The sequence below is a fragment of the Triticum urartu genome, chromosome 4 (assembly GCF_003073215.2).
Source record: "Triticum urartu cultivar G1812 chromosome 4, Tu2.1, whole genome shotgun sequence".
Classification (NCBI taxonomy): Eukaryota; Viridiplantae; Streptophyta; class Magnoliopsida; order Poales; family Poaceae; genus Triticum; species Triticum urartu.
The window spans coordinates 223,271,562-223,297,487 of NC_053025.1; the positions used below are offsets into that span (position 1 = coordinate 223,271,562).

A 25,926-nucleotide genomic window follows, 5' to 3' on the forward strand; every position below is an offset into this window, starting at 1 on the left:
CAAGAAAGAAAGCTAGAAATGACCACCGGAGGAGAACGAAGCGCCAGAATGCAAAACGGACAACGGGGAAAATGCTCGAATGCATGAGACGAACACGTATGCAAATGCAATGCACATGATGACATGATATGAGATGCATGACAACGACAAAAACACACGGAGACAAAACCCGAACCCAAGGAAATAAATATAACTTAACGTCGGAAACGGCAAGAGTTGGAGTACAAATTGGGAAAGTTACATCCGGGGTGTTACAACAACAAACATCCGAACAACGCGGTACACCCAGCTACAGGGGTGCCGCACATCCCCTATGTTTCACCGATGAGGTGCTGGACCATGAATTTCCAGAGGGATTCAAACCCGTAAACATAGAGACATACGACGGAACAACAGACCCTGGGGTCTGGATTGAGGACTACATCCTTCATATCCATATGGCTCGAGGAGATGATCTCCATGCCATCAAGTACTTACCCCTCAAGCTCAAAGGGCCAGCTCGTCACTGGCTTAAAGGCCTCCCCAAAAGCTCCATTGGAAGTTGGGAAGAGCTCGAAGACGCCTTTCGGGCAAATTTTCAAGGGACTTATGTCCGACCCCCGGATGCGGACGATTTGAGTCATATAACTCAATAGCCTGGAGAGTCAGCCCAAAAGCTTTGGAACAGGTTTCTTACTAAAAAGAATCAGATTGTCGACTGTCCGGACGCCGAAGCCCTGGCAGCTTTTAAGCATAGCGTCCGTGACGAATGGCTCGCCAGACACCTCGGCCAAAATAAGCCGAGAACGATGGCCGCATTAACAAGCCTCATGACCCGCTTTTGCGCGGGTGAGGACAGCTGGCTAGCCAGATGCAGCACCAGCGACCCCAGTACATCTGAAGTTAGAGATGGAAACGGGAAATCACGGTGCAACAGCAATAACAAACGTCGGAATAAAGAAGACAACACGAAGGGCGTGACAGTAAACGCCGGATTCAAAAGCTCTCGGCCAGGTCAGCAAAAGCCGCCCTCTAAAGCACCAGGGATGAACTGTCCAGCCTCAACAAAATTCTGGACCAAGTATGTCAGATCCATAGTACCCTTGGTAAACCTGCTAATCATACCCACAGAGAATGTTGGGTCTTCAAGCAGTCCGGCAAGCTCAACGCCGTACACAAGGGGGAGGATACACCAAGTGCAGACGAGGACGAGCCTCCCAAGCAAGACACTGGGGAACAAAAGAAATTTCCACCAGAAGTCAAAACAGTATACGTGTTACACGTGATCAAGGGAAAAACAACGCGGCACTCCCAGGAAAATATACCCCAAGTGCCTGTCACCGCGAAGTCCTGCCACTGGTCATCTCAACCGATCACTTTCGACCATCGCGATTACTCAGCAAGTATCCGACGCGCAGGATGGGCTGCCCTGGTATTAGACCCAGTAATTGGCGGATATCACTTCACACGAGTCTTGATGGACGGTGCCAGCAATCTAAACCTAATATATCAGGATACAATCCGCGGGATGGGGTTAGACCCAACAAAAATTCGCCATAGCAATACTACCTTTAAAGGAGTAACGCCAGGCCCAAGGGCTCGTTGTACGGGCTCCCTCCTACTACAAGTTATATTCGGCTCCCCCGATAACTTCCGTCACGAGCATTTAACCTTCCACATCGCTCCGTTCCAAAGCGGCTATCAAGCACTGCTCGGACGTGAAGCTTTCGCTCGCTTTAATGCAATACCACACTATGCCTCCCTCACACTCAAGATGCCCGGTCCACGTGGCATCATTTCAGTGAACGGAAATATCAAGCGATCTCTGTGCGCCGAAGAGAGTGCGGCTGCCCTGGCAGCCGCACACTAAAGGCGCCCGGACTAGCGAAAGCATCCAATAGGTCGTCAAGACCTCAGACACAACTAATCAAGTCCGGCGCCGCTATTTATACCGAATAAGTGGTCACACCCCTATTTGTCAATACAAGGGGCTCAACGCGCGCAGACAAGTGGCAATTTTTTCTCATCTTGAATTATACATGGTTTCTTGAAAAACTATCTTTTTGCACGACAACTTTTTCACCTAAATTCCTCTCTTTTACAGACGATCATCGTGCTACACCCGTCCAGGATACGGCACAACGGAGACACAGGCGCAGACGTGTAGCAGGGACCCGCTCCAAGGATTCGTTTTAGATTAAGACCCTGCGTAAACCTTTTTTACTGTCTATTGTTGATACATATCCACCGTTGAGAAGGATGCTGACGTCTTGGCATGTGGCCACGCCAGAACAATGCACGTACCTGGACACAAGGGGCTTCTTACAAAGGCCATTATTTAGGCCCGGTTTATACCACAAAGACCGAATACCTTAGGGAGTGTTCGGCGTCGCGAGTTTGGCCTTATATGCATCAGCTCCGAATCATTGTCTTTGGTCAAATGTTGGGTTTGCCCGGCTCCTGTGTTTTGGTGCCTTACGTTCCACTTTACCGGCTAAGGTAGCACCAGGAGAACTACTGCGATTGTGCCCTGGTTCATCCGGATGAGCACCTCAGTAGAGAAAGCCGAAAACTGACTGTCATGATATAGCGTGAGACTGGTCAACCACTCGATGACCTGTTGGAATGTTAGAATTCCTCCGCCTTAACGAAGGGCCGTTTTCTGGCCAGGCATGTATGCACCCCGGGATCGGGAGAGTGCGGAGCCACCAGGGGCTATCTAGTAGCCCCACTGTCAAACTCCTATGGCTAAGTGAAAGTGTTAAAGCATTATAGTCCGGTTGCCTCGCTCGCTCCGCTATCACCTCCTTAGGACCAAGACGTTGGGTTAAGTGTGAATGCATGTTTTTTGCGAGCACCTCCACATTATATGTGTGGGGGTTGAAGCCGACGGCTGCAATCTTTCAGGTTATACACATGTATACATAAACGGCCGCCCAGGAGGCATCATATTACTTTCAGGCAAAAGTATAAAAATAGCCTTATAAAAATTTATAAAAGCATTTGGCTTACAATGAGATTACATATCACTCAAACATAATATTTTTTGAGCACTGGGTCTCTATCAAACGAGCACCCTCAAGAACTTCTTCAAAGTAGTGCTCAACAGCCATTCGACCTATGGCCGAATCCCGCACTGCAACAATGGTAGCATCCATCTCCGCCCAGTATGCTTTAACACGGGCAAAGGCCATCCGTCAGCCCTCTATGCACGCCGACCTCTTCATCGCATTAATGCGCGGCACCACGTCAAGGAGCTGCCGCACCAAGCTGAAATAGTTGTTCGGTTTTGGCCTTTCCGCCCATAGCTGATCCACAACAGACCTCATGGCGAGTCCGGACAACCTATTCAGTTCGGCCCATTCGGCTAATTGGTCAGTCAATGAAAGCGGACGCTCGGGAGAATGGAATTGTGTCCAAAACAGCTGGTCCACTTCACGGTCCGTCTGACCCTGGAAGTACTTGGCCGCATCGGCAGCGCTCGCCGCCAAATCCATATACACATCCTCCGAACTCCACAGCTGATCCAGAGAGGCATACTGTGGATCTCCGAACTTCCTCCGCAACATAAAGGATTTCCCAGCTACAATATCCCCGGCTTCCCACAGCTCCTCCTTCTTCGCCCTCATAGCAGAGCGGATGTCTTTTCTCGTCGCAGCAGCCTTCTCAAGGTCCAATGCCTTCGCTAGGTTTTCCTTTTCAAGAACCCGGCAACGGTCGGCGGCGGCTTTTAATTCTATGGCCATCTTGGCCATCTTATCTCGGCTCTCGCCATGCGCGGCCTTCTCGGTTTTCAACTCTTCGGCCGCCTTCAAAGCAGCCGCATTACTAAACCTCGCTTGTTCCTTGGCTCGGGCAAGTTCTGCCCGCAAGGCTTCAACAGTGGCAGCTCCATCTGCAGTCACAGCATATTAAAGATACTAGCATCATGCTGCTCTTACTATGTGGCGTTTACCATATAATGACACTTACCCTGTGCCTCGTCAAGCCTTTTGTTAACAAGCTCGATGTCGGCGTCTGCCGCATCCAACTACCGTTTTAAATGGGTAAACTCGGTAGTCCGGCTAGCCACCGGAGCTTCCATCACCTGCACATAGAGGCAGTATGGCTATTACCTGGGAATATGATCCTCTGTTCGTCGTCGTTTCTGAAGACAACCAGAGTCTCAGGGGCTACTATCTACACAGGGCACACCTAGCATGTGCAGGACTATCATACATTATTTTACGTACCTCAAAGCCTGTCAGTAGACTCATAAAAGCTTCATGCAATCCGCTTTCGGCGGACGAGATTCTCTCCATCACCGTATTCATCAGCACACGGTGTTCATCTGAGATGGCCGCTCGCCCCACCAACTCCCTCAGAACATCCGATCACACACCAGACGGTGCCGGACTCTTTTTTCCGCTCTCTTCGGGAGCCGGACACTGGGAGCTTCGGGGGTTAATGGGATTATCTTCTGGCCTCACTGGACCCGGAGAGGCCCTCCGCGACGACACTTCGGAGTCGCCCGCTTCTGGAGCGGAGGAGTCCGGAGGGGGCGTTTCGCTCTCCATCATCTCTAGAAGAAGATCCCCCGAAGACGAGCTCATTTGAGAGGGGCTAAGGCCCGAACTGCAAAGATATATGCGGTGGTTATTTTCTCAGAAGAAAAAGATGGCATACCTGTACTATTAAAGTATTTCGGGTCACTTACGACTCGCTGGAGAATTGATCCCCCCGCGGACTTTGTGCGGCAAAAGCACCCCCCAAGGTAGGACCCTCTGTGGGAGACTTCTTCTCCCGTTTGGAAGCTTCGGCGTCCGAATCCCCGGGCGCAGTCCTTTTCCTCCTACGGTCGTCTTCCTTCATGGAGACGCTCGCTCCCTCGGTTAGAATGAGCAGCGTTGGGGGCCCGCGTCCGCCCGTATTATCCTTCCCAGTATCTTCCTTCAAGGGCTCCGGGCAAGGTGCGACCTGGAGCATCTTTTCCAATATCGGATTGTCCAAACCCTCAGGGAGGGGGGCCGAACACCGAATCAACTTCGCCTTTGTTAGCCAGTCCTGGTCAAAAAGTGAACTCTCAGAAATAACTTCATAACAAATGAGAGATAGTATGTTCGGCCGGAAGATTCCTTACCTGTTCGGCGGCGCGGTTACTGCTCAGGCCCACGTCCTCGGTGATTTCCGGACACTCTACCTGAGGTCCGAAGAATGACTTGTACATCTCCTCGTGCGTCGGGCCGAGGAAATTTTGGATGACACGCAGTCAAACTCCCACAAGCGAATGGGCCGGCATTTGCAAGGCTGGACTTGATGAACCAACATAACTTGTATTACCGCAACCAAACTAAAATCTCCATTGAAGAGATCTCGAATGTGGCTTTGCAGTATAGGCACGTCCTTGGCTGGACCCTAGCTCAGACCTCTGCTGATCCATGACATCAATTGTGTTGGAGGGCCCGAGTGGAAAATAGGGGCGGCCGCCCACTTGGCACTTCTAGGAGCCGTGATGTAGAACCACTCCTGTTGCCACAATTCGGACACCTCTGGAATGGAACCTTTGGGCCATGGAGCTCCCGTCATCTTGCATATTGAGGCACCTCCACACGCTGCATGTTGCCCCTCGATCATCTTCGGCTTTACTTCAAAGGTCTTGAGCCACAAGCCAAAGTGAGGGGTAACCCGGAGGAAGGCCTCACACACGACAATAAATGTCGTGATATGAAGAAAGGAGTCCGGAGCTAGATCATGGAAGTCTAGCCCGTAATAAAACATCAAACCCCTGACGAAAGGATCCAGAGCAAGGCCTAGACCTCGGAGGAAGTGGGAGACGAACACGACGCTCTCATTGGGTTTGGGGGAGGGGACGGCCTGCCCTCGGGTAGGCAGCTGATGCACAACCTCGGCGGTCAGATATCTGGCCTCCCTCAACTTTTTGATGTCTTCTTCCGTGACGGAGGAAGGCACCCATCGGCCTTGAAGGCTAGATCCGGACATGATTGAAGGTTCGAAGCACCTGACCTGAACTTTGGGTGTTTGAGCTTGAGGTGGGGGAAGGATTCGATAGAGCATGGGAGGGAAAAAAATAAAAGCCTTGTCCCTTTATAAAGAGGGAGAATATCAAGCGTCCTCTCCATGGCCGTTTGGACTTGCCTATAGTCTAGGAGTCCTAGAAGCGGTTGGGTTACCCACGCCCGTATTGATGAGAATACCGGGATAAGGGGACACGATCTCTGCTTTAACAAGACGTGCCAAGGAAACCGCCTCACATGACACGCTGAGGTGGGATAATAAAACGATTCGAATAAAGGCTTGGCCGTGGTGCAATGTCGCACTACGGAATACGTCAGCAGATTAGATTTGTGTAAATATTATTCTCTCTATGGCCATATGTGGAAACTTATTTTGCAGAGACAGACACTATCTTTGTGTTCAGAATCTTCTATGAAGTACTTGGAAGAGGAACCCGCCTTGCAATGCCAAAGACAATCTGTGCGCCGGACTTGTCGTCATTGAAGCCTGGTTCAGGGGCTACTGAGGGAGTCTTGGATTAGGGGTGCCCGGATGGCCGGACTATACCTTCGGCCGGACTCCTGGACTATGAAGATACAAGATTGAAGACTTCCTCTCGTGTCCGGAAAGGACTTTCCTTGGCGTGGAAGGCAAGCTTGGTGATACGGATATGTAGATCTCCTACCATTGTAACCGACTTTGTGTAACCCTAACCCTCTCCGGTGTCTATATAAACCGGAGGGTTTTAGTCCGTAGGACAACATACAGAATAACAATCATACCATAGGCTAGCTTCTAGGGTTTAGCCTCTCCGATCTCGTGGTAGATCTACTCTTGTACTACCCATATCATCAATATTAATCAAGCAGGATGTAGGGTTTTACCTCCATCAAGAGGGCCCGAACCTGGGTAAAACTTCGTGTCCCTTGCCTCCTGTTACCATCCGGCCTAGACGCACAGTTCGGGACCCCCTACCCGAGATCCGCCGGTTTTGACACCGACAATGATGTTCATGTTGATGCTCAACCTAGCAATAACAATGATGTAGAGATTGAACCTGTTGTTGATCTTGATAACCCACAATCAAAGAATCAACGTTATGATAAGAGAGACTTTGTTGCTAGGAAGCACGGTAAAGAAAAAGAACCATGGGTTCAGAAACCCATGCCTTTTCCTCCTAAACCATCCAAGAAAAAGGATGGTGAGGATTTTGAGCGCTTTGCTGAAATGATTAGACCTATCTTTTTGCTTATGCGTTTGACTGATATGCTGAAAATGAATCCTTATGCTAAGTATATGAAAGATATTGTCACAAATAAAAGAAAGATACCGGAAGCTGAAATTTCCACCATGCTTGCTAATTATACTCTTAAGGGTGGAATACCAAAGAAACTAGGAGATCCCAGAGTACCAACTGTACCATGCTCCATTAAAAGAAACTATGTTAAAACTGCTTTATGTGATCTTGGAGCCGGTGTTAGTGTTATGCCTCTCTCTTTATATCGTAGACTTGCTTTGAATAAGTTGACACCTACTGAAATATCTTTGCAAATGGCTGATAAATCAACTGCTATACCTGTCGGTATTTGTGAGGATGTGCTTGTTGTGGTTGCAAACGTTACTATTTTAACAAACTTTGTTATTCTTGATATTCCCGAGGACGATAGTATGTCTATTATTCTTGGTAGACCCTTTTTGAATACTGCAGGGGCTATTATTGATTGCAACAAAGGCAATGTCACTTTTCATGTTAATGGTAATGAGCATACGGTACACTTTTCAAGGAAACAACCTCAAGTCCACTGTATTAATTCTATTGGAAAAACTTCAACGATTATTATTGGAGGTTTTGAATTTCCTCTTCCTACTGTCAAGAAGAAATATGATATTCTTATTGTTGGGGATGTGCATATCCCCGTTGAGGTAACTTAGTGTTATTCGAAAATTCTCCGTTTTCATGTTATTCGAAAAGAGTTTGTTAACAATACTTGATCAACCTAGTTAGTGGATTCCTTTTGATGAGCATGAGATGGATGAAGTTAGAAAGCACAACTCTCTGTACCCTCCTTTTACTTTCTGTTATTTAGATTAAATAAAGCAAAAATATTATTTTCTGTCTGTTTTCTAAATTATCCTTGCAATAAAAAAAGACCCCAAAAATAAAAGTTCTCCAAATGTCCTGAAAATTTTATATGTTTTTTTCTAGAATATTTAAGAATTATTGGCACTGAGAACACACCTAGGGGCCTCACCACCTGGCCACGAGGGTCCAGGGTGCGCCCCCCTGCCTCGTGGACCCCACGTGGGCCCCCTCCACTTATTCTTGCCACACACTCCGTCTTCCTCCAAAAAAAATCCTCCACTGGCTCACACCCAAGTTCTAGCTCATCTTGCTGCCATTTTCGATCTCCTTGCTCAAAGCTCCATTCACAAAACTGCTTTGGGGGATTGTTCTTTAGTATGTGACTGCTCCAATGGTCCAATTAGTTTTTGTTCTAGTGCTTTATTTATTGCAAATTTTTGCTGCTTAGGTGACCCTGTTCTTGAGCTTGCATGTCAAGTTTATATGGTCAAAAGTAGTTTTAATGCATGATATAGCCTCCAGGCACTTGTGGGAGTAGTTGCTATCAATCTTGTTGAGTTTGGTTCACTTTTATTTTGAGTCACTAAAAATTTCAGAAATTTTTCAGAGTAAGAAAATGATGAAGAGATTGTTGAGGGGCTCTTCGAGCCGAAGCTCGAAGGATAAGCAAAGTGAAGAGAATAAGAAGCCCAAATATAATCTCCATTGTGCTACGGAAGTTCGGCCATGCGAATGGCCTTGTGATGAGTTCTTGAGAGCAGCTGGTATATATGAGGACTTCTATTATTTGGCTGAGAATGCAGGCCTCGTCGACTTCCTCCACGACCAGCGTGAACAATATCTCCTCCTCACTAATATTTTCATGCAAAATTTTTTCTTTCATGCTAAGAAATCACCACCTTCAGTGGAATTTCACTTATATGATGAGGTTAAGAAGATGTCACTATATGAGTTTTGTCGGGTCTGTAAGATACGCTTTGCGGGCAGCATAGAGGAACCACATCATAATGATGTGGAGGGATTTATTGATATATTGTTGTAGGGGAAATAAGGAAAGTTTCCGATGCAAGAATTACTAGCATACATTTTCTTGTTCTACGTTACTTTGCAATATTTGCTAGTAGATGCTTAATTGGTCGCGGGAACAGTGGAAACCTAAGTGCCCCTAATATTGTTATTTTGCGCCATGCTTTGTTTCGTGATACAACTTTTAGTCTAGGCGCTATTATTGCTAAACGATTAAATCTGAACCGAAAAAAGGGTCCCGTCTTCGGAGGCATCTGCTTCGCGCCTTGCTGCACACTTTAACATACCTATTAGGCATTATGAGAAAGAAGAAAAGTTGATGCCCCCTATTTTTCTAGATTATAAGAGTATGGTAGCACATGATTTTATTGTTAAGGATAAGAAGAAGATGCTTAAGTATAGATTGATCTTTGATAAAAACTACTATGAGATTATTACCTTGCCTGCTCCCTCTTTGTTTAACATATTTTCAGGCACGTACCTCGTGTTGCCGGAGGCCGTTCATGCATACCGAAGCCTGACACCAGCTCCAGAGCCTGAGCCGGAGCCACCATTTGATCCTTACCGTCACTCTGTTTATTAGTGGGACCCGGAGGAGATTGCCAACTAGTGGCACCCAGAGGACACTCCTCCGTACACCGGAGAGGGCAGCTTTGAGTCGTGGCCATAGACCAACTTAGGCCAAAAGCCAAAGCTTGGCTAGTACGTATTCCTCACCGACATTACATTCATGTTCACACACTCATGCCAGTTGTCGGTGCTCAAACTTTTTCATTGTACTATCCATGCTAGTTTAATTTCTTTTTAAGCCTTCTTCTTATGTGTTTGAAAAACCTTAAGAAAGACCACAAAATAGTTGTAGCTTTTAGCTAGTTTACTTTCCATGCCTATAGTAGTAATAACTAAAAGAAAACCCAAAAAGATTTCTCGTTCTTCTTTTTCTTGTTGGGAGCTTTCCCGTGTAAATAGTTTTGTTTCTTTTCTTTGGGGTCGAGAGGAGAAAACCATGATGAAAATGTTGAGTGGCTCTCATATGCATTATTGTTGATATAACAAAGAGCCCATATTACCTTGTCTTCTCCCTTGTATTGAATGCTTGTAGATTCCAGCTTAGTCCAATGCACGTGCACTATTATTTTTATCCACACCGTTTGGTTGTGCAAGTGAAAGGCAATAATGACGATATATGATGAACTGATTGAGATGAGAAAAGCTGGTATGAACTCAACCTATCTTGTTTTCGTAAATATGATTAGTTCATCGTTCCTGATTCAGCCTATTATGAATTAAACATGTTTGCAATGACAATTAGAGATTATAGTTTCTCATAGCATGCTTAATTCGCTAGGAGTTTATAATGGTTTACCTTGCGTGCCAACATGCTATTAAAATGGTTGTGATGTGGTGTGATAGGGTGGTATCCTCCTTTGAACGATTCGAGTGGCTTGACTTGGCACATGTTCACGCATGCAGTTGAAACAAAATCAACATAGACTCCACGATATTTATTTTCATGGTGAATTATATCCTACTCATGCTTGCACTCAGTGTTGATTAATTTTAGTGTATGTTCATGACTGTTGTCGCTCTCTAGCTGGTCGCTTCCCAGTCTCTTTCTAGCCTTCACTTGTACTAAACGGGAATACTTCTTGTGCATCCACTTCCATAAACCCCAAAAGTTATTCCATATGAGTCCACCATACCTTCCTATATGCGGTATCTACCCACCGTTCCAAGTAAATTTGTATGTGTCAAACTCTAAACCTTCAAATGAAATTATGTTTTGTATGCTCGAATAGCTCATGTATCAACTAGGGCTGTCTATATCTTCCATGCTAGGTGGGTTATTCTCAAGAGGAGTGGACTGCGCTCCTCATTCACGAGAAAATGGATGGTAACCGGGATGCCCGGTCCTATGCTTAAATTAAAATAATTGCAAACAAAACTCCCCCAGGATTGTTGTTAGTTGGAGGCACCCATTGTTTCGAACAAGCCATGGATTGATGTTTGTTGGTGGTAGGGGGAGTATAAACTTTACCATTCTGTTTGGGAACCGCCTATAATGTGTGTAGCATGCAAGATACCGAGATCTCTCGGTTGTTATGTTGACAATGAAAGTATACCACTCAAAATATTATTCATCTCTATTTCAAAATTGAGCTCTGGCACCTCTACAAATCCTTGCTTCCCTCTGAGAAGGGCCTATCTATTTACTTTCATGTTGAGTCATCACCCTCTTATTAAAAAGCGTCAGTTGGAGAGCACCGCTGTCATTTCCATGCATTACTATTAGTTTACATTGAGTATGACTGTGAATGGATCTCTTTTACCATGAATTACAATGTTTAGTCAGTCCTTGATCTTCAGAGGTTCTCTGCATTTATGTTTTGTGGTCTCAGAAAGGGCTAGCGAGATACCATCTTGTTATATCATATTATGATTGTTTTGAGAAAGTGTTGTCATCCAAGATTTACTATTATTGTTCGCTAGTTGATTATGCCATTGATATGAGTAAACATGAGACCTAAATGTTATTGTGAATATGGTTAGTTCATAATCTTTGCTGAAAACTTGAATGCTGGCTTTACATATTTACAACATCAAGATCAAACAGAGTTTGTAAAAGTTTTTCTTTATCACTTTCAGTTTGTCAACTGAATTGCATGAGGACAAGGAAAGGTTTAAGCTTAAGTGAGTTGATAAGTCTCCATCGTATCTACTTTTCCAAACACTTTTGACCTTGTTTTGGACTCTAACTTGCATGATTTGAATGGAACTAACCCGGACTAACGCTATTTTCAGCAGAATTGCCATGGTGTTATTTTTGTGCAGAAATAAAAGTTATCGGAATGACCTGAAACTTCACGGAGAATATTTTTGGAATATATAAAAAATATTGGCGAAAGAATCAACGTCAGGGGGCCCACACCCTGTCCACGAGGGTGGGGGCACGCCCCCTGTCTCGTGGGCCCCCTGATGCTCCACCGACCTCAACTCCAACCCTATATATTCATGTTCAGGGACAAAAAATCAGAGAGAAGAATTCATCATGTTTTACGATACGGAGCCGCCGCCAAGCCCTAATCTCTCCCGGGAGGGCTGATCTGGAGTCCGTTCGGGGCTCCGGAGAGGGGAATCCGTCGCCATCGTCATCATCAACCATCCTCCATCACCAATTTCTTGATGCTCACCGCCGTGCATGAGTAATTCCATCATAGGCTTGCTGGACGGTGATGGGTTGGATGAGATCTATCATGTAATCGAGTTAGTTTTGTTAGGGTTTGATCCCTGGTATCCACTATGTTCTGAGATTGATGTTGCTATGACTTTGCTATGCTTAATGCTTGTCACTAGGGCCCGAGTGCCATGATTTCAGATCTGAACCTATTATGTTTTCATCAATATATGAGAGTTCTTGATCCTATCTTGCAAGTCTACAGTCACCTATTATGTGTTATGATCCGTTAACCCCGAAGTGACAATAATCGGGATACTTACCGGTGATGACCGTAGTTTGAGGAGTTCATGTATTCACTATGTGTTAATGCTTTGTTCCGGTACTCTATTAAAAGGAGGCCTTAATATCCCTTAGTTTCCAATAGGACCCCGCTACCAAGGGAGGGTAGGACAAAAGAAGTCATGTGAGTTCTTTTCCATAAGCACATATGACTATATTCAGAATACATGCCTACATTACATTGATGAACTGGAGCTAGTTCTGTGTCACCCTATGTTATAACTGTTGCATGAGGAATCACATCCAACATAATTATCCTTCACTGATCCATTGCCTATGAGCTTTTCACATATTGTTCTTTGCTTATTTACTTTTCCTTCACAATCACTACAAAACCAATATTGTTACTTTTGCCACCGTTACCGTTTCTTCCAAACTACTTTGCTACTAAATACTTTGCTGCAGATATTAAGTCTTTCAGGTGCGGTTGAATTGAGAACTCAACTGTTAATACTTGAGAATATTCTTTGGCTCCCTTTGTGTCGAATCAATAAATTTGCGGTTGAATACTTGTGGGTTATCAGCACACTAAGTGTTCCTCCGGTATTCGGGAGTTGCATAATCTCATAGTCATAGGAACATGTATAAGTTATGGAGAAAGCAATAGCAGTAAACTTAACGATCATTGTGCTAAGCTAACGGATGGGTCAAGTCAATCACATCATTCTCTAATGATGTGATCTCGTTTATCAAATGACAACTCTTTGTCCATGGTTAGTAAACTTAACCATCTTTGATCAACGAGCTAGTCAAGTAGAGGCATACTAGTGACACTCTGTTTGTCTATGTATTCACATATGTACTATGTTTATGGTTAGAATAATTCTAGCATGAATAATAAACATTTATCATGATATAAGGAAATATAAATAACAACTTTATTATTGCCTCTAGGGAATATTGCCTTCACATGCAAGTTCTTTTCCATAAGCACGTATGACTATATTCGGAATACATGCCTACATTACATTGATGAACTGGAGCTATTTCTGTGTCACCCCATGTTATAACTATTGCATGAGGAATCACATCCAACATAATTATCCATCATTGATCCATTGCCTATGAGCATTTCACATATTAATCTTTGCTTTGTTACTTTTCCGTTGCTACTGTTACGATTGCTACAAAAACTGCTACTATTACTTTTGCCACTGTTGTCGTTACTTCCATACTACTTTGCTACTAAATACTTTGCTGCAGATATTAAGTCTTTCAGGCGTGGTTTAATTGACAACTCAACTACTAATACTTGAGAATATTAATTCTTTGGCTCCCCTTGTGTCGAATCAATAAATTTGGGTTGAATACTCTAGCCTCAAAAACTGTTGCGATCCCATATACTTGTGGGTTATCAAGACCATTTTCTGGCGCCGTTGTCGGGGAGCATAGCTCTATTCTTTGAGTTACTTGGGATTTATATCTGTTGATCGCTATGAGGAACTTGAAAGATGAAAGAACCAAGATTTTTCCCTCAACTACGAGCGGAGGTAAGGAACTGCCATCTAGCTCTGCACTTGATTCTCCTTATATTTTGAGTAAACTTGCGACACCTACTCCTGCTATTGATTCTGATATGTCACATGTTATTGATGATGCCACTTCGGCTATGCATGATGCTTATGATGAAACTACTTCTATGCTTGAGAATATTGTGCCATTAGGTGAATTTCTTGATGAACAACTTGCTAGGGTTAGAGAGAATGAAATTATTGAAACAGATAATATTGATGAAAGTGATGATGAAGATTCTCCCCCTAGATATGAATTGCCTGATGTGCCTGAGGGCTATGTTATGGATGAAGAAATTGCTAGAGACCTTTTTGCTTGCAAAGATAGATATGATCTTAAGAAACTGTTAGCTAAGGTAAAATAAAAGTCTTTGAATGCTAGAATGAAATATCACCCTACTTTTGCTACTTCACCTATATGTATTCCTGATAAGGATTATGATTTCTCTGTCGACCCTGAGTTAATTACTTTGGTTGAATCTGATCCTTTTTATGGCTATGAATCCGAAACTGTTGTGGCACATCTTACTAAATTGAATGATATAGCCACCCTATTCACTCATGAGGAAAAAATTCGTTACTACTATATCCTTAAGTTATTTCCGTTCTCATTAAAGGGTGATGCTAAAACATGGTTTAATTCTCTCGCTCCTGGTTGTGTGCGTAGTTCCCAGAATATGATTTATTACTTCTTTGCTAAATATTTCCCCGCTCATAAGAAAGAAGTTGCCTTAAGGGGAATATATAATTTTGTGCAAATTGAAGAAGAGAGTCTCCTACAAGCTTGGGGGAGGCTTCTCCGATTACTTAATGCTTTGCCTGATCATCCTCTCAAGAAAAATGAAATACTTGATATCTTTTATAATGGACTAAACGATGCTTCCAGAGACCACCTGGATAGTTGTGCTGGTTGTGTTTTCGGGGAAAGAACTGTTGAGCAAGCTGAATTGCTATTGAATAATATATTGAGTAATGATAATGATTGGACACTTTCTGAACCAACTCCTTAGCCAACTCTGAAGAAAATGGGTATTCTATTTCTCAGTCCTGAAGATATGCAAGAGGCAAGAAATCTATAAAAGAAAAGGGTATTAAATCTGAAGATGTTAAGAATTTACCAGCTAGTGAAGAAATACATGGTCTTAATAACCCGACACAGGTTGTAAAGGTAAATTCTCTCTATAGATTTGATGAAGGTGATATTCCTCGTAATAAGTCTGCTAGCCAATGCTTGGATGAGTTTGATAATTTTATTGTTAAACAAGAAAACTTCAATGCTTATGTCGGTAGACAATTGAAACGTAATGCTTACATGGTTGAACACTTGAGTGATTATATGTCTAGAGTTAAAGGTGACCTTAAACTTATTAGTAAACATGCTTCTATGGTTACCACTCAAGTAGAACAAGTGCTTAAAGCACAAGATGATTTGCTCAATGAATTGAATAATAAGAAAAATGATAATATTGTTAGAGTTGTGACTAGAGGGGGTAAAATGACTCAGGAACCTCTGTATCCTGAGGGCCACCCTAAGAGAGTTGAGCAAGATTCTCAGAGAACTAATCTTGATGCACCTATTTCTTCTAAGAAGAAGAAAACAAAAATGATAGGACTTTGCATGCTCCTAGTGAACCTGTTGTTGAAACACCTGAGAATCCTAATGATATTTCTATTTCTGATGCTGAAACACAATCTTGTAATGGACATGAACCTATTGATAATGTTAATGATGATGTTCATGTGGATGCTCAACCTAGCAATAACAATGATGTAGAGATTGAACCTGTTGTTGATCTTGATAGCCCACAATCAAAGGATCAACGTTATGATAAGAGAGACTTTGTTGCTACGAAGCATGGTAAAGAAAGAGAAGCATGGGTTGAGAAACCCATGCCTTTTCCTCCTAAACCATCCAAGAAAAAGGATGATGAGGATTTTGAGCGCTTTGCTGAAATGATTAGACCTATCTTTTTGCGTATGCGTTTGACTGATATGCTTAAAATGAATCCTTATGCTAAGTATATGAAAGATAATGTTACAAATAAAAGAAAGATATTGGAAGCTGAAATTTCCACCATGCTTGCCAATTATACTTTTAAAGGTGGAATACCTAAGAAACTAGGAGATCTAGGAGTACCAACTATACCATGCTCCATTAAAAGAAACTATGTTAAAACTGCTCTATGTGATCTTGGAGCCGGTGTTAGTGTTATGCCTCTCTTTTTATATCGTAGACTTGATTTGAATAAGTTGACACCTACTGAAATATCTTTGCAAATGGCCGATTAATCAACTGTTATACCTGTCGGTATTTTTGAGGATGTGCCTGTTATGGTTGCAAACGTTACTATTTTAATGGACTTTGTTATTCTTGATATTCCTGAGGACGATAGTATGTCTATTATCCTTGGTAGACCCTTTTTGAATACTACAGGGGCTGTTATTGATTGCAACAAAGGCAATGTCACTTTTCATGTTAATGGTAATGAGCATACGGTACACTTTCCGAGGAAACAACCTCAAGTCCACAGTATCAATTCTATTGGAAAATTTTCAACAATTACTATTGGAGGTTTTGAATTCCCTCTCCCTACTATCAAGAAGAAATATGATATTCTTATTGTTGGGGACATGCATATCCCCATTGAGGTAACCTAGAGTTATTTGAAAATTCTCCGGTTTCATGTTATTCGGAAAGAGTTTGTTAACAAGACTTGATCAACCTTGTTAGTGGATTCCTTTTGATGAGCATGAGATGGATGAATTTAGAAAGCACAACTCTCTGTACCCTCCTTTTACTTTCTGTAATTTAGATTAAATAAATAAAAAATAATAATATTTGTCTGTTTTCTGAATTATCCTTGCAATAAAAAAAGACCCCAAAAATAAAGTTCTCCAAATGTCCTGAAAATGAAATATGATTTTTTGTAGAATATTTAAGAATTACTGGCACTGAGAACACCAGGGGGTCCCACCATTTGGCCACGAGGGTGTAGGGTGCCCCCCTGGGGCGCACCCCCCTACCTCGTGGACCCCACGTGGACCCCCTCCACTTATTCCAGCACCCACTCACTTCGTCTTCCTCTAGAAAAAATCATCCCGTAGCTCAAACCCGTGTTCTAGCTCATCTTGCTGCCATTTTCGATCTCCTTGCTCAAACCTCCATTCACAAAACTGTTTGGGGAGATTGTTCTTCCATATGTGACTCCTCTAATGGTCCAATTAGTTTTTTGTTCTAGTGCTTTATTTATTGCAAATTTTTGCTGCTAAGGTGACCCTGTTCTTGAGCTTACATGTCAAATTTATATGGTCCAAAGTGGTTTTAATGCATGATATAGCCTCTAGGCACTTGTGGGAGTAGTTGCTATCAATCTTGTTGAGTTTGGTTCACTTTTATTTTGAGTCATTAAAATTTCAGAAATTTTTCGTAGAAAGAAAATGTTTAGGAAAATGTACCAAGGTGGTTCCTCAAGGAAGCAAGGACCAAGGCTCGCGATACGTGAGCCGGACGATGAACCAGCGAGGGAAGCTCAAGTGCAGCCTTGTGAATGGTCATCAGAGGAGTTTATGGTCCAGGCAGGCTTCAAGGATGAATTTGACGCGTATATGTGTAATGATGATCTTGAGGACTTCGTGTCAGATAAGTGCCCGCAGTACCACTACCTAACTGATTCCTTTCTGAGGAGGTTTAAATCATCCTCGTGCAATTCTCACACTGTTTTATTTGATCTTTATGATAAATCATATACCATGGACCTAGAAGATTTTCATACTACTTGTAAACTCCCGCAGTGGGGCAATCTCAGTGAACCTCGCAAATCTGAATATAAAGACTTTCTTGATAGTATCACTGTGGGGGAATCTAGGGAAATCACACAAGCCACCATAGGGAGCATTCATTTCCCTTCCATACATTATTTTGCTCTCTTTATTGGTAGATGCATTAATGGTAAAGATGAGGCTTGTCACATGTGCGTTCCAGATCTTTGTGTCCTCAAAAGTGCGGTATTAGGAGATAAACAATATAACTTGGGGGCCATTGTGGCACAAAGGTTGCATCTTAATGGTATAAGTGGAGATTTGTTTGGTGGAATTTATGCAACTCGTGTAGCTAATTATCTTAATGTACCCATACATGGAAATGATATAGAGCTACCTCCTGCTCACCTAGATTATAATGCTATGGTTCGCCATCAGTTTCTTGAGAGGAACGAACAATTCCTCCAGTATCGACTATTCTTTAACAGACAGCGCATTGTCCATGTTGCCCTCCCTGCTCCTACTTTCTTTAACTTTCAGGCAAAAAGGAGATATGTTATAACCAGGGAGGAGGTGAACGAGTACTAGAGGAGGACGAAGGCAGCTCGCCTCCAAGCTGCAGCTCTTCAGGCAATAGCTGCTGCATCTCAATATGACCCCAACTACAACTTTGGATATCCACCAGGCCATCAGTGGCCATAGACCAACTTAGGCCAAAAGACTAAGCTTGGGGGAGTACGTATTTCTCACCGACATTACATTCATGTTCACACACTCATTCTAGTTGTCGGTGCTCATACTTTTTCATTGTACCATCCATGCTAGTTTCTAAGACTTTTTCTTGTGTGTTTGAAAAATCTTAAGAAAAACAAAAAAATTAGTTGTAGCTTTCAGCTAGTTTACTTTCCATGCCTGTAGTAGTAATAATTAAAAGAAAACACAAAAAGATTTCTCATGTATATAGTTTTATTTCCTTTCTTATTCTTTGGGGTCGAGAGGAGAAGACCATGATGAAAATGTTGAGTGGCTCTCATATGCATTATTGTTGATTTAGCCACGAGCCCATATTACCTTGTCTTCTCCTTTGTATTAAATGCTTGCAGATTCCAGCTTAGTCCAATGCACGTGCACTATTATTATTATCCACACCGTTCGGTCATGCGAGTGAAAGGCAATAATGACGATATATGATGGACTGATTGAGGTGAGAGAAGCTGGTATGAACTCAACCTATCTTGTTTTTGTAAATATGATTAGTTCATCGTTCCTGATTCAGCCTATTATGAATGAGACATGTTTGCAATGACAATTAGAGATTATAGTTGCTCATCCCATGCTTAATTTGCTAGGAGTTTATAATAGTTTACCTTGCGTGCCAACATGCTATTAAAATGGTTGTAATGTGGTATGATAGGGTGGTATCCTCCTTTGAACGATTCGAGTGGCCTGACTTGGCACATGTTCATGCATGTACTTGAAACAAAATCAACATAGCCTCCATGATATTTATGTTCATGGTGATTTATATTTAATCATGCTTGTACTCATTGTTGATTAGTCTTAATGCATGTTCATGACTATTGTCGCTCTCTAGTTGGTCGCTTCCCAGTCTCTTTCTAATCTTCACTTGTACTAAGCGGGAATACTGCTTGTGCATCCACTTCCATAAACCCCAAAGTTCTTCCACATGAGTCCACCATACCTTCCTATAAGCGGTATCTACCTGCCGTTCCAAGTAAATTTGTATGTGCCAAACTCTAAACCTTCAAATGAAATTTTGTTTTGTATGCTCGAATAGCTCATGTATCAACTAGGGTTGTCTATATCTTACATGTTGGTGGGTTATTCTCACGATGAGTTGACTCCGCTCATCACTCACGAGAAAATGGCTGGTAACCAGGATGCCCAGTCCCATGCTCAAATCAAAATAATTGCAAACAAAACTCCCCCAGGATTGTTGTTAGTTGGCGGCATCCGTTGTTTCGGACACGCCATGGATTGATGTTTGTTGGTGGTGGGGGAGTATAAAATTTACCATTCTATTTGGGAACCGCCTACAATGCGTGTAGCATGGAAGATATCGAGATCTCTTGGTTGTTATGTTGACAATGAAAGTATACCACTCAAAATATTATTTATCTCTGTTTCGAAACTCGAGTTCTAGCACCTCCGCAAATCCCTACTTCCCTCTACGAAGGGCCTATCTATTTACTTTTATGTTGATTCATCATCCTCTTATTAAAAAGCACCAGTTGGAGAGCACCGCTGTCATTCGCATGCATTGCTATTAATTTACATTGAGTATGACTGTGACTGGATCTCTTTTACCATGAATTACAATGTCTAGTCGGTCCTTGGTCTTCAGGGGTGCTTTGCATTTATGTTTTGCGGTCTCAAAAAGGGCTAGCGAGATACCATCTTGTTATATCATGTTATGATTGTTTTGAGAAAGTGTTGTCATCCAAGATTTATTATTATTGCTCGCTAGCTGATTATGCCATTGATATGAGTAAACATGAAACCTAAATGTTATGGCTAGTTCATAATCTTTGCTGAAAACTTGAATGCTGGCTTTACATATTTACAACAACAAGATCAAACAGAGTTTGTAAAAGTTTTTCTTTATCACTTCCAGCTTGTCAACTCAATTGCTTGAGGACAAGCAAAGGTTTAAGCTTCGGGGAGTTGATATGTCTCCAACGTATCTACTTTTCCAAACACTTTTGCCCTTGTTTTGGACTCTAACTTGCATGATTTGAATGGAACTAACCCGGACTGACGATGTTGTCAGCAGAATTGCCATGGTGTTATTTTTGTGCAGAAATAAAAGTTCTCGGAATGACCTGAAAATCCACGGAGACACGTTTTGGAATTAATAAAAAATACTGGCGAAAGAATCAGCATCAAGGGGGGCCACACCCTGTCCACGAGGGTGCAGAGCGCCCCCCTAGGGCGCGCCTCCTACCTCATGAGGCCCCTGAGACTCCACCGACGTCAACTCCAACTCTATATATTCACTTTCGGGGAGAAAAAAATAGAAGAGAAGGACTCATCACGTTTTATGATATGGAGCCGCCACCAAGCCCTAATCTTCATCGGGAGGGTTGATCTGGAGTCCGTTCGGGGCTCCGGAGAGGGGAATCCGTCGCCATTGTCATCATCAACCTTCCTCCATCACCAATTTCATGATGCTCTCCGCCGTGCGTGAGTAATCCCATTGTAGGCTTGCTCGACGGTGATGGGTTGGATGAGATTTACCATGTAATCGAGTTAGTTTTGTTAGGGTTTGATCCCTAGTATCCATTATGTTCTAAGATTGATGTTGCTATGACTTTGCTATGTTTAATGCTTGTCACTAGGTCTCGAGTGCCATGATTTCAGATCTGAACCTATTATGTTTTCATGAATATATGTGAGTTCTTGATCCTATCTTGGAAGTCAATAGTCACCTACTATGTGTTACGATCCGGCAACCCCGAAGTGACAATAATCGGGACCACTTCCGATGATGACCGTAGTTTGAGGAGTTCATGTATTCACTAAGTGTTAATGCTTTGTTCCGGTACTCTTTTAAAAGGAGGCTATAATATCCCTTAGTTTCCAATAGGACCCCGCTACCACAGGAGTGTAGGACAAAAGATGTCTTGCAAGTTCTTTTCCATAAGCACGTATGACTATATTCGGAATACATGCCTACATTACATTGATGAACTGGAGCTAGTTCTGTGTCACCCTATGTTATAACTGTTGCATGAGAAATCGCATCCGACATAATTATCCATCATTGATCCATTGCCTATGAGCTTTTCACATATTGATCTTTGCTTAGTTACTTTTCCGTTGCCACTGTTACGATTGCTACAAAAAATGCTACTGTTACTTTTGCCACCGTTACCGTTTCTTCCAAACTACTTTGCTACTGAATACTTTGTTGCAGATATTAAGTCTTTCAGGTGTGGTTGAATTGACAACTCAACTGCTAATACTTGAGAATATTCTTTGGCTCCCCTTGTGTCGAATCAATAAATTTGGGTTGAATACTCTACCCTCGAAAACTGTTGCGATCCCCTATACTTGTGGGTTATCATAGCAATACTAGTATACATCGGTCAAATTATTCATCATGTCCTCACATTGAATTGACGTGACAACACGCTACGTGTGAGGTGACATGCTACCTCTTGAGCACTGCGTTGGTTTTTCCCCGAAGAGGAAGGGATGATGAAGCAGAGTAGCATAAGTATTTCCCTCAGGTTTTGAGAACCAAGGTATCAATCTAGTAGGAGGCTATGCGTGAGTCCCTCGTACCTGCACAAAACAAATAAATCCTCGCAACCAACGCAATAAGGGGTTGTCAATCCCTACACGGCCACTTACGAGAGTGAGATCTGATAGATATGATAAGATAATATTTTTGATATTTTTATGATAAAGATGCAAAGTAAAATAAAAGCAAAGTAAATAGCAAAGTATTGGAAGATTAATATGATGAAGATAGACCCGGGGGCCATAGGTTTCACTAGTGGCTTCTCTCAATAGCATAAGTATTCTACGGTGGGTGAACGAATTACTGTTGAGCAATTGACAGAATTGAGCATAGTTATGAGAATATCTAGGTATGATCATGTATATAGGCATCACGTCCGAGACAAGTAGACCGACTCCTACCTACATCTACTACTATTACTCCACTCATCGACCGCTATCCAGCATGCATCTAGAGTATTAAGTTCATGAAAACAGAGTAATGCCTTAAGCAAGATGACATGATGTAGAGGGATAAACTCATGCAATATGATGAAAACCCCATCTTGTTATCCTCGATAGCAACAATACAATATGTGCCTTGCTGCCCCTACTGTCACTGGGAAAGGACACCGCAAGATTGAACCCAAAGCTAAGCACTTCTCCCATTGCAAGAAAGATCAATCTAGTAGGCCAAACCAAACCGATAATTCGAAGAGACTTGCAAAGATAACCAATCATACATAAAAGAATTCAGAGAAGAATCAAATATTGTTCATAGATAGACTTGATCATAAACCCACAATTCATTGGTCTCAACAAATACACCGCAAAAAGAAGATTACATCGAATAGTTCTCCACAAGAGAGGGGGATAACATTGTATTGAGATCCAAAAAGAGAGAAGAAGCCATCTAGTTAATAACTATGGACCCGTAGGTCTAAGGTAAACTACTCACACTTCATCGGAGGGGCTATGGTGATGATGTAGAAGCCCTCCGTGATCGATGCCCCCTCCGGCGGAGCTCCGAAACAGGCCCCAAGATGGGGTCTCGTGGATACAGACAGTTGCGGCGATGGAATTAGGGTTTTTGCTCCGTATCTGATCGTTTGGGGGTACATAGGTATATATAGGAGGAAGGAGTACGTCAATGGAGCAACAGGGGGCCCACGAGGGTGGAGGGCGTGCCTAGGGGGTAGGCGCGCCCCCTACCTCGTGGCATCCTCCCTTGTTTCTTGACGTAGGGTCCAAGTCCCCTAGATCATGTTCGGTGAGAAAATCACGTTCCCAAAGGTTTCATTCTGTTTGGAATCTGTTTGATATTCCTTTTCTTTGAAACCCTAAAATAGGCAAAAAAAACAATTCTGGGCTGGGCCTCCGGTTAGTAGGTTAGTCCCAAAAATAATATAAAAGTGGATAATAAAGCCCAATAATGTCCAAAACAGTAGATAATATCGCATGGAGCAATCAAAAATTATAGATACGTTGGAGACGTATCATGACACAAGAATCCCGGCGGCGTGTTCGGGTATTGTGGACTTCAGATTTGGAGTACGACCACTTATCTGTCGAAATCTTTCATCATTCACTTAAAATAGTCGATTGATCATACATTGAGTACCATATAACTGGAATTAACTGATGCAACTCCGAGAAGGATTGGCCGGTGCTGCCAGCTGGCGTCAAGTTCGATCCCACGGATCAGGAGCTGATCGAGCACCTTGAGGCCAAAGTGAGTGCTGACAGCGCGAGATCTCACCCTCTCATCGATTTGTTCATACCAACCATCGACAGCGAGCACGGCATATGCTACACCCATCCTGAGAAACCCCTAGGTAAGACACCGATCGACCATCTACTTGCACAAACATATTCCTTTGTTTATAGCTCTATTTTTCTTTTTATACGCAGACCTAGTGAAGAAATTACAATTTGACAGTTAATAAAAAGTGAAACAAGTGACTGCAACATGCCAAAGATGTTATGAAAATGCCAACTACATACACTAAAACCTGTATTTGACAATACTGCAGGTATCACACTGAGTGGTCTAAGCAAGCATTTCTTCCAGCGCAATTCTAGGGCGTTCAAAAGGGGCACGTGGATGTGTTACAAGATACAGTCGGAGTGCGGCATGCACGCGATGTGGCACAAGACCGGAAATACCTTGCTGCTGATGGTCAATGGTCGGCAGACGGGTAGCAAAAAACTTCTGGTGCTGCACACCACCAAGAACTTCGACCATTCCCACAAAAAAAGGAACTTTGAACAGCAGAGGACCAATTGGGTGATGCACCAATACCACCTCGTGGACCTGGAGCAAGAGAAGGAGCGGGAGCTGGTCCTTTGCAAGATTTTCTACCAGGCGAACACTAGGGCCAGGACTAAAAAGATTATAAGTTAGTTTGGTATTAGTATTTGTACTACCTTATCGTCCGCAAGTTGGTATTGCTGTTAACAATCTTTCGGTATGAACTTGGCATTTGCTTCCAACCATCATGTCGAGGGTCGACGTGGATATAAAGATGAATCATTTGTTTCGAAACGAATTTCCAGGAACCTGATTTTTATTTAATGGGTAGCATAAGCACATGTCGTTCGAATTCCCAGTTCTCCAAATTTTTCGAAAAAAGTGCATGCATTTATTATCACGATGAAAAAACAATATACCTGTTGCATCCCAGATGTCGTGGAATTGTCATGACAGATGTCCTCGTAGAAGGACTTAGTTGTGGAGCCATTGCGACGAGGTTAGCTTAAAGGGGTTAAACGGGACAAAGTACACAGAGAGTTTATACTGGTTCGGCCCCTTGCGGTGAAGGTAAAAGCCTACTCCAGTTTGAGGTGGTATTGCTAGGGTTTCGATTACCAGGGAGCGAATATGCTTTGCCTGGCTTTCGATTTGTTGTTTCTTGCCCTAAGCCGTTGTTGGGTCGTCCCCGTATATACATGGGTTGACGCCCTGCGGCCTACAGAGTCCTGGCCAGCTCATACAAATGTGTCCGGCTCGGTGACTTATCTTACAAGCCTTATAACACAAGTTACATATACATGGCGGTATATACTCACGGGCCTTAAGCCGCCTCTCGGTTTGGGCCCCTTAACAAGCCTACTTCATGAACCGCCATCTTCACATACTCATGGGCTTCGTCTAGATGAACCTCCATTGGGATAACCCGGCCCCTCCTGGGCGAGTCATACCCAATAGTTATATCCCCAACACTGTACGTGGAGAAGCTGATAGCTGGGTCCACGGCCGCAGCAAGGAAGTGAAGGAAATATGCCCTAGAGGCAATAATAAAGTTATTATTTATTTCCTTATATCATGATAAATGTTTATTATTCATGCTAGAATTGTATTAACCGGAAACATAATACATGTGTGAATACATAGACAAACAGAGTGTCACTAGTATGCCTCTACTTGACTAGCTCGTTAATCAAAGATGGTTATGTTTCCTAACCATGGACAAAGAGTTGTTATTTGATTAACTGGATCACATCATTAGATGAATGATCTGATTGACATGATCCATTCCATTAGCTTAGCACCCGATCGTTTAGTATGTTGCTATTGCTTTCTTCATGACTTATACATGTTCCTATGACTATGAGATTATGCAACTCCCGTTTGCCGGAGGAACACTTTGTGTGCTACCAAACGTCACAACGTAACTGGGTGATTATAAAGGAGCTCTACAGGTGTCTCCAAAGGTACATGTTGGGTTGGCGTATTTCGAGATTAGGATTTGTCACTCCGATTGTCGGAGAGGGATCTTTGGGCCCTCTCGGTAATGCACATCACATAAGCC

General features: G+C 42.9%; 1 protein-coding gene across 1 annotated transcript in view; it reads left to right on the forward strand.

Moving 5' to 3' along the window:
• LOC125554702 (NAC domain-containing protein 75-like) overlaps positions 1-24,473 on the forward strand; it is a gene marked incomplete at its 3' end in the record, with an annotated part of 57,648 nt that extends 33,175 nt beyond the window's left edge. The window contains exons 3-4 of the mRNA XM_048718167.1: positions 23,772-23,949; positions 24,148-24,473. Coding sequence (XP_048574124.1) covers positions 23,772-23,949; positions 24,148-24,473 — 504 coding nt within the window. The remainder of the gene's footprint in view (positions 1-23,771; positions 23,950-24,147) is intronic.
• Positions 24,474-25,926: the final 1,453 nt, after the last annotated feature.